The sequence below is a fragment of the Cucurbita maxima genome, unplaced genomic scaffold (genome assembly GCF_002738345.1).
Source record: "Cucurbita maxima cultivar Rimu unplaced genomic scaffold, Cmax_1.0 Cma_Scf00018, whole genome shotgun sequence".
NCBI classification, from domain to species: Eukaryota; Viridiplantae; Streptophyta; class Magnoliopsida; order Cucurbitales; family Cucurbitaceae; genus Cucurbita; species Cucurbita maxima.
This window is the reverse complement of record NW_019272034.1, coordinates 3,482,577-3,500,396: the sequence shown is the minus strand read 5'-3', so window position 1 is coordinate 3,500,396 and position 17,820 is coordinate 3,482,577. Positions and strand designations below refer to the sequence as shown.

At 35.4% G+C, this 17,820-nt stretch overlaps 2 protein-coding genes across 2 annotated transcripts; one reads left to right on the top strand and one right to left on the bottom strand.

Annotated features, from left to right (window-relative positions):
- Positions 1-2,130: 2,130 nt before the first annotated feature.
- Positions 2,131-3,542, top strand: LOC111492651. Its single transcript, XM_023142038.1, has 2 exons — positions 2,131-2,982; positions 3,064-3,542. The coding sequence occupies exons 1-2, from the start codon at positions 2,154-2,156 to the stop codon at positions 3,378-3,380; spliced, it is 1,146 nt and encodes a 381-aa protein (XP_022997806.1). The 5' UTR covers positions 2,131-2,153; the 3' UTR covers positions 3,381-3,542.
- LOC111492650 (protein SMAX1-LIKE 6-like) lies at positions 3,513-8,671 on the bottom strand. Its single transcript, XM_023142037.1, has 3 exons — positions 7,193-8,671; positions 5,493-5,733; positions 3,513-5,399 (listed from the first exon to the last, which is right to left on the bottom strand). The coding sequence occupies exons 1-3, from the start codon at positions 8,371-8,373 to the stop codon at positions 3,633-3,635; spliced, it is 3,189 nt and encodes a 1,062-aa protein (XP_022997805.1). The 5' UTR covers positions 8,374-8,671; the 3' UTR covers positions 3,513-3,632.
- Between the last annotated feature and the right edge of the window lie 9,149 nt (positions 8,672-17,820).

Sequence of the window (17,820 nt, the reverse complement as noted above, 5' to 3'; positions counted from 1 at the left end):
ATAAATGGTAAAATTAAATATCATAGTAACTAATAAATGGTAATAAATATTTCTATACAAAAAAAAAAAAAAAAAAAAAAAAAAAAAAAAAAAAAAAAAAAAAAAAAAAAAAAAAAAAAAAAAAAAAAAAAAAAAAAAAAAAAAAAAAAAAAAAAAAAAAAAAAAAGCCCAAAACACCTCGAGTCTAGCCCACCTATCACAAAGACAACACAACTAGACATTAAACTTTCAATTTTATATCTAATAAATTCGTAAATTTAAAAAATTGTCGAATTAAAGACTTATTGAACTCGTCGTAAGGTAAAATTTTACGTACAAACAGTCCTTTATATACATCAAAGTCCATACCCTTTACCCTAAAATTCAAATTTCTAAACAGAACATACAAACATGGAGAGAGCAGAACAGAGCAGAGCTGAACAGAACAAAAATCTTGTTCTTACCAGAACTGGTCGGTTTGGATTAACTGTATAATCTTCTGGTCCAACATTGCCTGTGGAGTGGTCGCTGTTTGTTTGTCACCATTTTCAGCTGCCAGACCAAGAGAAACAGGAGAGAGAACGAAGAGAGAGAGAGAATTTTGAGTCAGAACACACACAGCCACATAACAAGTCAAGCATTGCCTGTTCATATTCATTACTCCATTCCCAATCCCCAAAAAAAGAACTCAGATTTCAGCAATATAGAATGATGATGTGTGTTGATGCGAACCCTTTGTTTACTTTAGGCTCTTATGGATGAATGATTACAAACTGAGTTGGAGGCTCTTTTGAGCTCTTCGAGATGGAAGGAGAGTAAAGAATATAGACGTTGTTGAGCTCTTCGAGATGTCTATATTCTTCTTCACTTCCATGGAAGCCTACAAACTTAAATGGGTCCTATCTGTTTAGGAAAAGCTAGCTATCATTGATTACACAGAGTTTGATGCTCTTCTTACTCTAATGGGTCCTCTTAATCCCTTTTACAAGCTTATGGTAGTTGAATTCTTCGACATGTTTGGACTCTTGTGAGATCCCACATTAATTGGAGAGAGGAACGAGTGTCACAGTGAAGATGCTGAAGCCCGAAGAGGAGTGGACTGTAAGATCCTAGATCGGTTGAGGAGGAGGATAACGAAACATCCTTGTGTGGAAACCTATCTCTAGCAAACATGTTTTGAAAACCTTGAGAGGAAGCCCGAAAGTGAAAACCCAAAGAAGATAATATCTGCTAGTGGTATGCTTGGGCTGTTAGAAATGATATCAGAGTCAGACATCGAGCAGTGTGTACTAGGGAGGACACTGGGTCCCAAAGGGAGGTGGATTGTGAGATCCCACATCGGTTGGAGAGAGGAACGAGTGCCAGCAAGAACGCTGGAGTTCGAAAAGGGGTGGATTGTGAGATCCCACATTGGTTGAGGAGGAGAACGCAGCATTCTTTATAAGGGTGTGGAAACTTCTCCCCAACATATGCTTTTTAAAACCTTGAGGAGAAGCTTAAAGAGAACAATATCTGTTAGCGGTGGGTTTGGACTGTTACAAATGGTATCAAAATCAGACACCAAGCGGTGTGCCAAGGAGGACGCTGGGTCCCGAAGGGGGTGGATTATGAGATCCCACATGGATTCGAGAGAGGAACAGGTACCAATGAGGACGCTAGACCCAAAGGGAGGTGGATTATAAGATCTTACATCAATTGAGGAGGAGAACGAAACATTATTTATAAGGGTGTGGAAACCTCTTCCTAATATACGCGTTTTAAAAACCTTATGGAAAAGTCCGAAAAGAAAAGCAATATCTACTAGTAGTGAGTATATTCAAAATCAAGAGTTCTAAGGCTAAATGCAAAGAGCAATGGTTGTTCAAAGGCTTTGAAGTCAAGTGGGGAAGCAACAAAACTGAAGGAATTGACCCCTCAAAAGTGGTAGCAGACATAATCCTGGCCCAGCCACCATAAATAAACTAGAACAGCCAAGTTATTCAAACACAAACCCCGCCACTTTATCATTCTCTTTCTCACTTTCCATCATATGCATTCAAATTTTCTTCTTTGCTTTGTTTTCTGTGATTGCTTGCTTTACCACCAAAAAAGAAAACAGCACATACACATAACCCTTCTTACTTTTGTGTGTTTTTTTAACTCAATTTCATATCTTACTGACCTCAAAACTCAGCATGAAGTTGTTGTTGCCTTCTCCTTCTTGCTCTTCCACTTCTTCCTTCTCCGCTTCCAACTTTGATGCTCATGTCTGCAACCCCAGAGCTGCAGCTACCCCCAGCTGCCTTTCGGGAATTCTCCGCCGAATTCTCTGCTCCGGTAGCCTCCCGACGCACCCGTCCGATCAGATCACTGAAGAAACCAACTCATTAAAGTCTGAGGACAATGTTAAGAACGTGGGTGTCATGAAAGACACAAATGAGGCCAAGCCCACCGCTGGAATTGTGGCCAGGCTGATGGGTTTGGATACCATGCCAGATATGAAGCAGAATTGTAATTCAATAGCAAGAACTCAATCCATGAACTCTGTGGAGCATTTTTACAAACACCTTGAAGGCAAACATAAAGGGGTTAGATCAACACAGTCGTTTCGAGAGATACCCACCTTCCTCGAGCTTGAAAATGAAGATTACTTCATCCTAAGCTTCGAAGGAGACAGCAAAAATGAAGAATTCAAAGCGAAAGCAAGAAGGCATGGAGAAGAAAAATGTCAAAACAGGGGAAGCAACAAAACAGAGCATTCTTACGTGAGAAAGACGAAGAAGAAGATATTCAATCCAGAAGAAGCCAAAGAGTTCGTCCTAATCGATTTGAAACAAAAGAAGAAATCAAGAAAAAGAGTCTCAAGAAATAAACCAACCTCCAGAATTTCAACCAAGGATCGCCATGGCAGAAGATCAACAAGGAAGGTAGAATCAGAGCAGAGCTCCGACGAATTAAGCCCAGTATCAGTTCTTGATAGCAGTGAATTCCTCCGAGATTCTGAAGAAGCAGCCCCATTATCAGGTTTTATTTCGCTTTCTTCAACAAACTCTAATTCGGATTCTTCAATTTGTGTCCAAAATTCCTTAAATCGCACTCTTTCAGGAGACGCCGCTTCGAAATCCCCCGTAAATAGTCGAAGGAAATTATCACCGGAGCTCGAAATCTCTCAGCGCCGATCTCTGGACGACGATGATTTGATAATCAAAGAAGGAAACCCCGCGAAGACGAGAGCGATTGAAGAAGAGATTTGTAAAATAACAGAGATGGAATTGGTGAAATCGATTTGGAATTACAGGAAATTTTGTGAAGAACATGAAGAACTTGGAGTTGAGAGTATAATTGAAGGTTTTGATTCGTTCATTCTTGAAGGATTGATAGAGGAATTTGCAGAACAAATGTATGATTCGATCTTCATCTGAAAATCAACGACTAACATGTAAATTTTCGAATTATAGTTTACTAAGCTCACCAAAAATTGAACCGGAAAAACAAAATCCTGTTCTAGATTCTGATTTCAAATTGTATTTACAATTTGAATTTGAATTCGCGTACGAACAAAGAATCTTTCCTTTGAATTTTTAGTTCAAAAGTACACAAATTTCTGAAAGATTAAATACTAAAACTCGGATTATACAAATATAATAATTTACATTACAAAAAAAAAATGTAGTTCAATTCAAATTGATCGTAGCAGGTAGAAAAACACCAGCTGCTTGTTCTTCAACTACACCATCTTGTTTACAAACAAGTTTGATTACAGAACCAGACCCCATTTGGTACTTCTGTTCTGCTTCCACAAAGCTTCTATGAAGAACAAGCTCCGCCCATTCTTCCATGGCTCCTTTCTTCTCTGATAGCCACTTCGCTGCAAGGATTTGGATGACTATTTCGTACTCGATCTCCAATACGACCTTGCTTCCGAACACCCTTTCGAGCTGCAAGCGTATTTCCTTCACTAGCCTCTCCGCTGCTTCGTCGAAATCATATGGTTTGAACACGACCTTCTCGTCTGCTTGTTCAAGGAATTTGTCTAGCCATGTTTCCGAGCCTTCTGATATCGAGTCGCTATCGCAATCACTGTAGTTCGGTTCTTCTTCTTCTTCTTCGACCTCTTCCACTGGGAGATTCAAGTCTAGGAACGACTTCGATGAGGATGCCTTCTCCTGCGTCTCTGAGTTCGTTTCCCGATTTGTGGATTCGTGTAATTTTCTCTTTTTCGAGAGGTTCAAGCCTCCACGGGCAGATGCAATTCTAACGTTCGTGTCGTGTTCATTGACATCACTTGAAAATCCTCCTACTAGTAATTGCATTTGACAGTTCTTGGCTGTAAGTATTCTCTCCTCGGAAAATTCAGTCTGTACATCGAACGTTTTGTCGACGTTTTTGTTCCTCAACGTTGTCACGAAAATTGTGTTATTTATGGTAATTTGTCTCCCGTGTGAATCTGGAAACTTACCGGTCGTGATTGCCTGGGACAAGCAACTCTTGGCCCGAACGTCGGCCTTGTCGACATTCTCAAGGAGGACAACCGAAGAGGGTTTCTTCCTCAACTCCCCAGCAACATAATCAATAACGGTTTGTCCACGAAACCGCTCGTCGTAACCATCTAATCCTTCACAGTCAAAGAGTGAGTTCGGTCGGCGATCACGGTCCTGTGAACCGAAATCGACTGTGATAAGGTTTTCTCTGCTTCCGAACATCAACTCAGCAAGAGCTAACGAAATTTTACGCTTTCCTATCATGTCGGGACCAAGGAATGTTAGCCAAATATCTTGCCTTGAACTCGAGCAACGCCGCCTTCCGCTACCACTCCGACAACGAAGAATGGTTTCGATAATAGAACTTATGGCCTTTCCTTGCCAGCTAACTTTTTCAATCAGCGCATTCCAGAGTGGCTTGAACTCTCTCATGTCAAGTTGTCGTCGTCCAGCATTCGGATCAGAGCAACCGAGCGATTGGCCCGGGTTATCGTTGCTTGGCCTACACTCTGTCCGACTCTCTAATTCTGAAACTTTTCTCTTGTTCTCACCAGCTGATGCATATAACGACCCGAGACCCAAATCAGTGGTAACCGAGAAGACGGGTGCGGGTAATAGTTTATCAGAGTTAAGACACCGTTCTGGAACAACAGTTCTCGGTTGGAAACTATTGGTGTGAGTGTCGGAAATCTCCGATATCTGCCTGCCTTGCTTGTTATGCAAGTCTCTAGATAACCTCGGATTTGTACTTACAGATCTTTCTCCAGTTACAGATGACGGTTCTTCACCACTTCTATCGTGATCTAAAGCAACTCGAGTCGACTCAAGAACCATCCCATGCCTAGTATGTGAAATGTCGAGTTTCGGGAACCGTTGCGTTTGATGAAGACGGCAGATATCGTTCCACTTCTTTTGCAGTCCAATTAGCTTATCACTCAATGTACTTGTGTCGTCACTGGTCTGCGCTGGATCAAGTTCATAAGAACGTAATTACTCGGGAGTGAATCAACGACACGAAAAGTTGAAGAAATTTACTATGAAAGAGTAACACACCTTACACACATCAAATTCCTTGGTTTTTGCATCTGGTTCAGTCGTTGGTATATGTAAGGAACTTTCAGTGTGTCGACCGGGGAGAGTAGTCGATCCTGGCTTCCATATAGCAGCAACTTCCTGCTCGTATTTTTCGGTGCATTGATGACAGCGAGTGAACTGATTCAAACTGCTTGACCGACTTGGGAAACTCGATTGCGAAGGAAAAAATCCACCGAATGGAACGAACGATCCCATTAAACTGCAAATTACAAGCATGAACTATGAGATCTATCATATACATGATTCGACTCAAATATCAACTTGTCAAATGTTTGTCCCTAACTTACATATAACTTAGTACACATACTCGAAGTTGTTATTAATGACTAAACTTATTGTTTTTCAAAACTTCAAGAACTAAAATGAACCTTTTAAAAGTTTAAAGACTAAAATGTTGTGTGAGATCCCACATTGGTTAGAGAGGAGAACGAAACATTCTTTATAAGGGTATGAAAACCTCTCCCTAATAGACATGTTTTAAAATCATGAGGATGACGGCGATATGTAACAGGCTAAATGGGACACAATATCTACCAGCAGTAGGTTTGGGCTGTCACAAATGGTATCAGAGCCAGGTTCCGAACGGTGTATCAGTGGGGACGTTGGGACTTCAAGGGGAGTGGACTGTGAGATCCCACATCGGTTCGAGAGGGGAACGAAACATTCCTTATAAGGGTGTGTGGAAACCTCTCTCTAGTAGACACATTTTAAAATCGTGAGGTCGACGGCGGGGAATTAAACATTCCTTACAAGGGTGTGGAAACTTCTTCCCAGTAGACACATTTTAAAACTGTAACATTCCTTATAAGGGTGTGGAAACCTCTCCTTATAAGGGTGTGGAAACCTCTTGGCGGGGAACGAAACATTCCTTAAAAGGGTGTGGAAACCTCTCACTAGTAGACACATTTTAAATTCCTTACAAGGGTGTGGAAACTTCTTCCTAGTAGACACATTATAAAACTGTGAGGCTGACGGCGGGGAACGAAACATTCCTCAAAAGGGTGTGGAAACCTCTCACTAGTAGACACATTTTAAAACCGTGAGGTTGACGGCAGGGAACGAAACATTCCTTATAAGGGTGTGGAAACCCCTCCCTAGTAGACACGTTTTAAAACCGTGAAATTGACAGCAAACAATATTTGATAGCGGCAGGCTTGATGACTATATCTAAAAGTTCAAGGACTAAACGGATATTATGAAAGGTTAGGGAGCACAATAGAAGAAAAGGGAGAAAAAGTTGAGGAACCCAATAGAAAACTACACCTAATATAAAGTACAACTTTATTTTATAAACTTTAAAACATCCCTTCTTCAATAAAATAATGCCGGCATGTTCTTCAAAAGAACAAGAAACAAAAAACAAAACATGAAGAAACCAGATCTAACAACATTATAATAACCCCTTCTAAGTCAAAACATGTTCTTAATCATTGCAGCAATCAGCACAAAAACCTTATTTTCAGCTAAGAATGTTTCAGACCAAAAGATGAACAAACAATCAAAACACAAAATGGCCCTTCATCGCTATCATCATCTTCTTCATTGATAGCAGATTATAAAAAGCTCAGATTTCAATGATATCCAAGCAGCGAAAGTAATATTAAAAAACAACCCATTTGAGCTAAGAGTAGCAGCTATAAAAAGCTCAAGAAACTCACCTGGATTTACCTCCAAACACATCCACCATGGACTTAGAAGTTATGGGAAGAACATGAACATCCCAATCCTTTTCAATGGCTGGAAACCGAACCCGAAACTTCTCGTGCAGCTCGTAAGTTCCAACAGCTCCAATCAACCAAACTCTCCCATTGTGAAGTTTCAACAAAGCTGTAAGTTGTGATACCACAAAACTCATGCCATTGCTATCATCATCTTCTTCTTCTAAGTTACTCAATTCCCCATAATTCACTACCAAACCAGGCCCTGAACATTGCTGAACCATCCCAGAAACCTCCTCAAATTTCAATTTTACACTCTCTTTGCTAACATTTCCACTCACAAATTCAGAAATCTCCTTCTCAATGCAAACTACCCTTAATCCAGAAAGTTCCCCTGGAAGAACATCAGATTTACAGCTATGAACACAATCAGTGAAGCACCGGAGAGCTTCAACGGCGTAGACACCAATCAATAATGGATTCCTCTGTTTTTTCCTCACTAAAACCTCACCGATTCTTCTGGAATTGGCATCGTTATCGCTATTTCCATGGCTGCTAGTGAAAGGGAAGGGGAAATTCCGGTTACCCACATCGGAATCCGGGAGATTACAGAGGAAAATCGGAGGGAAACGACCGGAACGGGAGAATCGGGAAGGATGGTGAGACAGAGGTGGATGCATTATCGCTAATTTAATGTCGCAGCTTCGAAACCCAGCTTCACCAAAAACCCTACTCACAATCGGATCATCAAGAATCGACAAAATAAAATACTTAAGTTCTACCTTTAAAAGCGAAGGGGTTTGTTGCTGATTATGAATCTGATAGAGATGGAAGCTATCTGGGTGTCGCCGTTGATTGGCTTGGGATCGTTTGATGGCGGCCATAAGGGAATTCGAAATCGGTGGCTCATCGGAGGGTTTGGAGGAAGGAAGCCGATCGAGAGATACGCCGACGGACAAATCGAGTGCTCGGAACTGGAGGCGTGGAGGGTACGCGCAGCTGTGGGAGCGGGAGCAAGCATCGCGAAGAGCAGAGGAAGGTAAAGATAACAAAGCGGAGACAGCATGAAGAGAGGTAGTTTGAGCGTGGCAGCGGCGGCGAGCAACGGAAACAGCATCGTCTAAAGCCCTAGCCGCCTCCTCCGTCAAGCATTGCCTTGCAGCGCTCACCGGCGTCGGCATCGCCGGGCAGCATACGAAAAACCCCTTTAAAATAAACAGAGTAGAATTGAAAGTCCTGTACGGCGGCGGAAGAAAGAAACAGAGACAGGAAAAACAGAGGTCGGAATCTGGTTATTGGGTGATTGAGGTCGATGGAGAATCCCCGGACGGCGGCGGCGGTTGCGGCAGTGAATGGGTGGACGGCGGAGAGAAGTGAGCATAGATTCTTGGGGTTGTAGCAAAGAAAAGATGGGATTTAGAAACAAAATTCGAGAGATTTTTTAGTTTTTGTTTGTTCATAATAATAATTTTGAGATCTTTGGATTAGATGCCGTATCCACTTAACCAAATGGACCAACTATTCAACTGTGGTGCTTGGAAATTGAGGTGTCCATTTTTTTTTTCTTTTTTTCTTTTTTTTTTCTTTTTATTTATTTATTTATTATTTATTCCATTATGAAGTGAGAGAAAATTGCCTCCGTTTTTTTTTTTTTTTTTTTATGTCCATTTTTTTATAAAATATTTATTCAAATTTGTTAATAAGAAATGGATCGATGAATTATCGAGTTATTTTTTGACCGAGAGAAAATGAAAAACTATAGCGAAAAAGATTTCATTGTTTTGTTTATAGTTCGAATCAGCATATTTGTTATAATAGATTTCTTATGATTGAAACTGACGCTCTTTTTCTTAGCTTTTTTTGTATTCAGTGATTCATTGTTTTACTGAATTTTAATTTTGGAGTCGTGTGGACTTTAGAAGCAATGTACGCTCAACAAAAGGTTAGATGACTTGACTTTGATTATCAAAAATTGCTCAGTTTATATTATATTTGAACTAACTCGATCAAGGTGAATGCTAAACAAGCTACAAAAAGTGTGGAGTTTTAGACGATCTACTAAGCATATTGAGATTAGAACCATCGTGACATTATTGATTAAATTGTGTGGTTTACTACATCTAAAAAAGTCAACCCTTTGACTAGAGTACGATGTCAAATAAGATGGGTCATACTCACATATAAAGTAAAATATTAAGTTCAAACTAAGAGAATTTTGCATTACTAAACGAAGTTGAAACAAAATGAAAAGTCAATTACGTTTTTTTAGTCGAGAAATTTATGAAACTATATAAATTAATTTTAACATTTAAACAGGTTCGGGATTAAATTTTAAGGTTCATTTAAAATTCAATTACAATTTTTTTTTTTCATACAAACAATATGCAAATATGTTTTTTTTTTTCTTATGAGCTAAACGGAGTCGGGGATAAGATTACATTTCCTGTCCTCGACTCCAACCTTGTTCCCGACCTACTTTACTATATATATATATATATAAATAAAAGTTAAAATTTGATGCAAGCAAAAAGATAAAAAAGAGAGTAAAAATTTTAAAAGTAAAAGTAAAATAAAAAAAAATTAAAAAATAAATAAATAAATAAATAAAAATAAAAATGCAAAGAGATACGCAATCTAGAAGTCACAATCAATCAAAGAAGCCCCCACGGAGAGAGAACAGATGCTGTGGCAGTGGCAGTGGCAGCCTCCAATTGGACAATCACATCACTCAGATATTTGATCAAACGGTTTATATGCTGCCACGTAGAATGTAATACTACTAACAAATGTACCTGATTATAACCTTACAAAGTCGACAGAGACAAAAGCTAATCAAGCAAGTGGCTGCAGGCATCCCTAGCTCTAAATAAATCAATAATTAATTAAATTTTTATTTTAATTTTTTATGAGTTTGGAAAATTAATAAGTAATGAGAGAGAAAAAGTGTTTGATTTGACATTGCTTTGGCGTATTTTGCAGCCTCCATTTATGAATTATATTTCTTTTTTTTTTTAATATTAAAAAAACAGGCGCGTGTACAACACGATCAAACCAAGGCGCGTGGGAAACAGTGCTTTTAACTAACTATTTGTAGAGAGAGAAAGAGAAAAAATGGAAAGACCGTAAGACTTCACTTTCTAGAAAAAGGAAAACCCCAAAGTCTTTTTTTATTTATTTTTAATTTATTAAATAGAAAAAGTTAGGAATTGTTTGTTTACATTAAAATAATAATAATAATAATAAATAATTTTTCAAACCCATCTAAAAATTCAATTATTGAAAAAAAATATATTAAATATTACCTCAATTTTTTACCTTAGCTGTAACTGTCTGTCTTTTTTAACTTGTTTCTTCATTTATTACCGCATGTTTTTTGCGTTTTACTCAATTATTTGACTGCTCTCCAAATCCTATCAAATGTTAAATTTTATTTTTTTTTAACTTATTTATTTCACTTAAACCCGGCACTCTCGAGCACTCTAGTATATTCTACTTGTTCATTTTGTGTTGATTTGGGATTCGATCGGGTCATCAGGAGAATCGACCTCCTAACTTAAAATTTTTTTCTTGAACGTTTCTATCGTGATAACTATAATAACCGTTGTAACTATAAATATACTCGCAATTATTGACGTAAGGGAAACATTACTCATTTGGGACATTACTCTAAACAAAAGACGAAGGCCCCTACTCGAAACTAATCATTAGAATGAAGAAAAACTTGTAGACTCGTGAGACTAAACGATGCATTCAAAACCTAGAGTCCATACTTAGAAAGTGCTTGAAAAAGTGCGAGTAGGTTCGTGGAGTTAGAGCCCACCATGTGTTTTTTCCCTATTTAACAAACAAAAGTATTCATTCCTTAGGCCACCAAATTACGACCCGTGTTTCTCCTTTTGGTCACGTTAGTTACGTCGTCGATTTACCAAACTTTAAAATTTTACCTTCGGAAATTTAATGACAAATAAAAATCAATAAATATAAAATTAAAATTTTCAAAATAAAACATACGAAAAAAAAGTTATTCCACACTTTCGTTGAAAATTATAAAGTGAACGATTTGATTAATCAGCGATCCACGACACTTTATGTTATTTAATAATAATAATAATAATAATAATAATAATAGGCAAATGTTATCAACAAAATATCGATAAGCATAATAAATAGAATATTGAAAGCTGACGTGGCACGTCGTGTCAATTCCTATTTAAGAGATCGAAAATACTATTTACTAAATTTTTAACTTTTTTTTTTTCTCTAAAAAGGGAATCTTTTAAGATATTAAAAAGATTTACTTCTTTGTATATATAAAATAATAATAATAATAATAAAGAATATATTTCTTTTAAAAGGAATACCTTCACACCTACACAAACTCCCATCAATGGCTAACCATTTTATTCTAAGGTGATAGGCATATTTACTCATAATTTCATCCTTCCTACCGACCCCTAACCCTAGATCGGGAATTTTAGAGCCCGTTTTGAAAATTATATGTATTTTTTCGTTATTTTTAATTTTCATCGTTCAAAAGAAAAGGTAGGTAAGCTCATAAGTACAAAGACTAAATAGATACTGACCTTAACGATTCTAAACAAATAAACAAAGTTGTTAACATATATACTCTTAATCAAAAAACTAAAAGTCTAAATCCGTTCGTTGAACTAAAATTTTTATTGAAAAGTCATAACTAAAGAAGAAATTCAATAGTAAATAGTTAGAAGAACATTATTATTATTTTAAAAAAAATCCCACTTTTTATTTGAAAGCTTAGAACTTTATGGAGATAAGATTAGGGCTTTTGAATTGATGTGACACAAAATTAAATTAAATTAATTAAATTAAAAGGACAAATTCATTTCATTGAAATTCCTTTGAAAAAAAGATGCTTAATGTACATATCCTCTTTTTTTTTTTCTTTCATATTTTCTAAATTATAAAACAATATATATATATATATATATATATTGAAATTAGAAATTGGCTATAGAGTGGGATTTACTTTTAGAATGGTTTGCTAAACGACAAACTACAAATAATGATTTATTTCCACCATTTTTCTCTAAAATATTTTATTCTATTAATTATATTATTAAATAATAATAATCTTGATATACTTACTAAAGTTTATGATGAAGACTTAGTTACATTGATTATTTATTTAATATTTGTGTAATATATTTAATCATGATAACAACTTCCAACTAATAATTTTAAAATGGTTCCTAATTAACTATATTTAAGCGGCCTTTGTATTTATTCAAAAGTCAAAACAAATTTTCTATTTGACTTGGTCTTTTCAGGGATTTATTAGACTCATTTGATAATTTTTAACTTTTTAAATTTTAGTTTTAAAAAACTAAATTTATAAATATTACCTCTATTTTTATTTAACTAAAAAAAATGTAATTTTTGTTTTTTTTAAATATTGGGCTAATAATTTTTTTTAAAAAAATAAGTAAATGAAACTATTTTTTTTAATAGATTGGGCTATTGGGCTTAGCCAGATTTAAAAGCCCAAATTAATAACTAATTGGGCTTAAAATGACAATGTGATAAAAGATTTATAACCAATTTAAATTATCGACTATAAGGTTCCAGGTTCGAATCTCCACCCACGTTAAACATTAATCTTGTATTTCAAAACAACCAAGACATCATCGGTTAAAACTGAAGAAATTTAGTGCAATGGATTCCAAAGGTCAAATTAGTCAAACCTCTCTTTACATCCTCTTCATCATTTTTCTTCTCACTCGCTCGGAAACCTGTGTTCGAGAGGTTGATGTGTCGGTCCCTTGTGTTTCCCTGCATCACATTGATCCTATATGAGAATAGTATTATTTTTATTCACACGTCTAAAAAAAAACAATCACAAGACTCACCTACTAGGTTTTGCACACAGAGAGAAAAGAGTCAAGTCGATCCCGAATAAAGATTGCATCACGACTCTTAGCCATAAAAATGGCGGCATTACCAATTATGAGAAATCCACCAATCGGGAAAGTCATGTGATCAAGTAGTTGTGAGACGTGTGTATAGAATTTGTGTATATAATAATGTATGTATGACAAGAAATGAGGAGAGCAAGAGGTTGATAGATATTTGTCGTCAAGGCATCACATTCACATGGAGTGTTGCATCAAAGAAAGAGGTGAAATAGATTCTTTAAAACACTCTTCATTTTCATATAACTTCTTTAAGTTGTAAACTCTTGTCTCTTTTCTCCATCGGCCCTACAAATGTGAAGGAAAAAACAAACACAACAGAACCATTGGTATTCTTCTCCCTACCCGAAATCAAAACCAAGAGCTTCGTCACATGTTCGAACATTAGCTGAGTAAAAAATAGAACACAATGGATTTTACTTCATCATCTCCAAATTACTATCTTATTAATATGAACCGAGACATTAATCATACGAGATAAACTTCAAGGATGATGTGAAGAAAATATTGTTCATTATCACAATGTTGGAATTCATGCCACAGTAAAGAAGAATCAAGCTATATTTATTATTGGATGGTGACAAATTTTTTGTGGACGATAATCTAGAGTTATGGTGTTTATTTTAAGGCTTTTATTTACTTTAAAATTATATTTACATAGTGGCTAATTATGATGGTAAGGTATGAAAGTTACATTTCTTGAAATGTCTCGTGGATGGTCGACTATTTTAATTTTGAGGTTATATAAAGTCATGTATATTGTTAGTAAAAATAATATTTGTGCCTTCTTTTAGCCAAAGGGCTAAGTTTATTCGAATCATTCAAGCTTGACATGATCAATCTTTCTATCATTCAAGCTTGACATGATCAATCTTTCTATCATTCAAGCTTGACATGATCAATCTTTCTATCATTCAAGCTTGACATGATCAATCTTTCAGGTAGGGTGATTCGAATCTCAAACAAGTTTTCTTGCATTGGGATATTTGACTAATAAGGTAATCTGAATTTAACTTTTCTTTTGAGGGATTCATTTATCATTAGGGCTGAGTTTTTTTGTAATTCTATATAGTTTAAGTTGCATGTTCAAAACCATTTAAGATCGATATTGCTCATGAAGTGATTCGAATCTCAAACAAGAGTTCTTGTCTTGAGATATTCGATCAACAAGATAATCCAAATTTTACTTTCCCTCATAGTGATTTCTTATCATTAGGGCTAAGTTTATTTGGAATTCTATACTTTTTTGTTTCAGTTTTTCCCATGCTTGGTCGAGCTGTCTAAGGTGTTGATGATGCATCCGGTAAGTTCTTTCGGTATTCATCTCCAGAGACTGGTCAGATGCTTCAATCATTCATGGTAGAAGAGTCGGGGGAGGCTAGGTCATTTGACGGTGGTGAAATGAGGATCACTTCGAAACTCTTTGAGAATTGATGTTTTAAGGTCTAAAAGCTCTCCAACGTGTTGCAGATACTTCGGCTGTGAGAGGGTCTTTTGGCCGCCGTGTGAAGCTTAGCTTGCTTTAGCAGCCACAGGATCGATTGTTCTCACACTCATCAAAAGAAAGTTTTGCCCCCTACGACGACATTCTTTTCTTTCATTATTTAGCTGCCCCATTTCTACATCAATTGTAGAAAGCTTGTTTGCAGCATCCATCGTCATGTTTAGAATCATTCAAGTTTGACATGATCGATCTTTCTTGTGTAGTGATTCGAATTTCAAACAAGTGTTCTTATCTTAAGATATTCAATCATCTTGTAACAAAAATTCCTATATCACTTATAATAAAGAGTTGGGAACTTGAGATCAATTCTAGACATCTTAACAAAGGTATACACTACATGAACTATGAACAAGGTCCAACAGCTCCCCATTAAAACATATTTAAAGCATCTCAAACATAAGCTAACACTATTACAACCAAGAACAAACACAAGAATTCACTTCATAAAACCTATACAGTTTACAATATCTCAAGTTTCCCTATGCTTCATCTCTAAATATGCTCTATCATATCATCCAAACTCATACTATGTTAATCATAGTAACATAAACAAGCAGCAGCAGCAGCTCCAAGAACAAAGAAAAATTCATATAACTAAAGATGATCACCAAAAAACCTCACAACCCTATCTTCAGGACTGGTTACATTAAAAATTCTCAGCCAAACAAATCCTTCCAATTTCAAGAACAAGGCAACAGAGATTTCCCTAACTTAATCTAACAAATAATGCTATATATTCAAAGCTACTTCAGAGATATATGAATACGTGTGCGCGTGAACAGAAACCAAACGGATTATTGGGGATATAGCAATCGATAGCATACCAATAAGGAGAAGCAAAACAGAGTCCCTTAGAAACCTCCATAGCAAGAGAGATTTCCCTAACTCGCTTCATCTTTCCTACCTCGATCAATGCCGCCATTTCTGCAAAATCAATCCATCAAATTTCTCACAAAACAAACGCTAAACCATTTCGACCAAAAAATAAGATCGATTTTGAATTGAAGGAAACGGAAGACTCACTCACTTGTACGAAACTCGCTTCATTGCTAGTCGCCATTCCAGCGAGAAAACTCTACCAGAAAATTGAGAGGGAAGCCGGCGCCATTTCTAGGTAATGATTCAAACTGGGGAGGAGGTTATTATTTATTTATATTTTTTGGAAAAAAAAATTAAAACTTAGTTCTTAAAATTTTAAATATCATTAAATGTTTGGAAAATAGAAAAAAAAAAAAAAATTGTTTAATATGAAAATAATATTTAAAATTTGGTTGCATTAATCCCAATAAAAATGGCTTATTAAAGAAGTAAACCTCTATTAGTACTAATAAAGCCAAAAACCCATCCCAAGCTGAGCTGGATCTAATGTGCCATTATATCCTTTTTCTACTTTAATTTCAACCCCTAATACTTTTAAACATTTAATTAATAAAAATAATAATCCTAATAATGATCATTCAAGAAAGTATTATTTAATTATAAACTCACGATCATTCCTTAAATTAGCCGATGTGGGACTTTTATCCAACACCTCCACTCGAACAAAATACGCCTCTCCTTAATCGAGGCTCGACTCCTTTTCTTTGGGAGTCTTCGTCATTTCTGAATATGCTTTTAAGGAGCCTCAACTAATTTTTCTTTTGGAGTCTTCGTCATTTCTGACTATGCCTTCGATGAGTCTCGACTCCTTTTTCTTTTGAAGTCCTTTTGTTCAACATTTGAAGATTCTATTAGCATGGCTAAACCACGTTTAAAACATACTTATGAACTTTCAAAAATAACATTCGAAAGTTTGGAGATAATCTATGAAATGTCGATAGACGATCTTTTTTCATATACTGACTGTAATAATCTTTTTTTAGGTAAAAGTGTTAATACTATTTTTAATTTTTTTTTAATGGAATATTATTAATATTTATATCATGATTATCTGGATTAATATATATATTAATATATATCTAAGTTAATGATGGATCATTTTCGGGATTTATTCTCAAAATAAAATTTAATTTTTATGTTGTGAGGTAAAATTCATCCCTTATTAATATATATTAATTGCAACAATAATTTAAGGAAAAATTTAAAATTATACCGTTCCTTGGAGTGGAAGGTTAAAATAGATGAAATTGAAACCTAAAATTGGTCCACCCATTAAATATTTCCCCAAAATTTATGTACATTTATTTTTTATTCATGAAACTTTACTTATTTTTGACGAATTATTACATGTGAATTTCATAATTAGGCTTCAATTTAAAATATTATGTTTATTCAATTTAAAATATTGTGTTTACTAATTAAATATTAACTATTAATTTATTTATCAACGTTTTAGTTTATTACTTATTTATATTTTCAAATTACCCGTATCTTATCGTCATCATCCTCACGTTTTTATATTTTATTTCATTTTCCTCCTATTGACGTGAGATCTTATGGTGTTTGGCTCTCTAACTGATGAGGGGATCTCACAATCTACCTTTTTTAGGACCCACCATCTGCAGTGTTTGACCCTAATACAATTTGTATCGGTCCAAGTCCACTGCTAGTAAATATTGTCTACTTTGACCCTGTTACTCTAATACAATTTGTATCGGTCCAAGTCCACTGCTAGTAAATATTGTCTACTTTGACCCTGTTACTCTAATACAATTTGTATCGGTCCAAGTCCACTGCTAGTAAATATTGTCTACTTTGACCCTGTTACTCTAATACAATTTGTATCGGTCCAAGTCCACTGCTAGTAAATATTGTCTACTTTGACCCTGTTACTCTAATACAATTTGTATCGGTCCAAGTCCACTGCTAGTAAATATTGTCTACTTTGACCCTGTTACTCTAATACAATTTGTATCGGTCCAAGTCCACTGCTAGTAAATATTGTCTACTTTGACCCTGTTACGTATCATCAAGGAGAAATTTCTCTCCATTCCTCTCTCTAACAAACGTTTGTAAGATGTTCAAAATATAAAAAATATTGGTTTTAAATTTTGAAAAAATTACTAAATGTAAAATATTTTTTTATATGAGATTTAAAGACCAAATCAACATAAATTTTTTTAAAAAATACAATGATAGGAAAACGGAAAAAGAAAAGAATATTAGGATATTTTATAATATTATTAACAAATTGAAAAATATAAAAATATAAAAATATAAAAAAAATTCAACTCTGA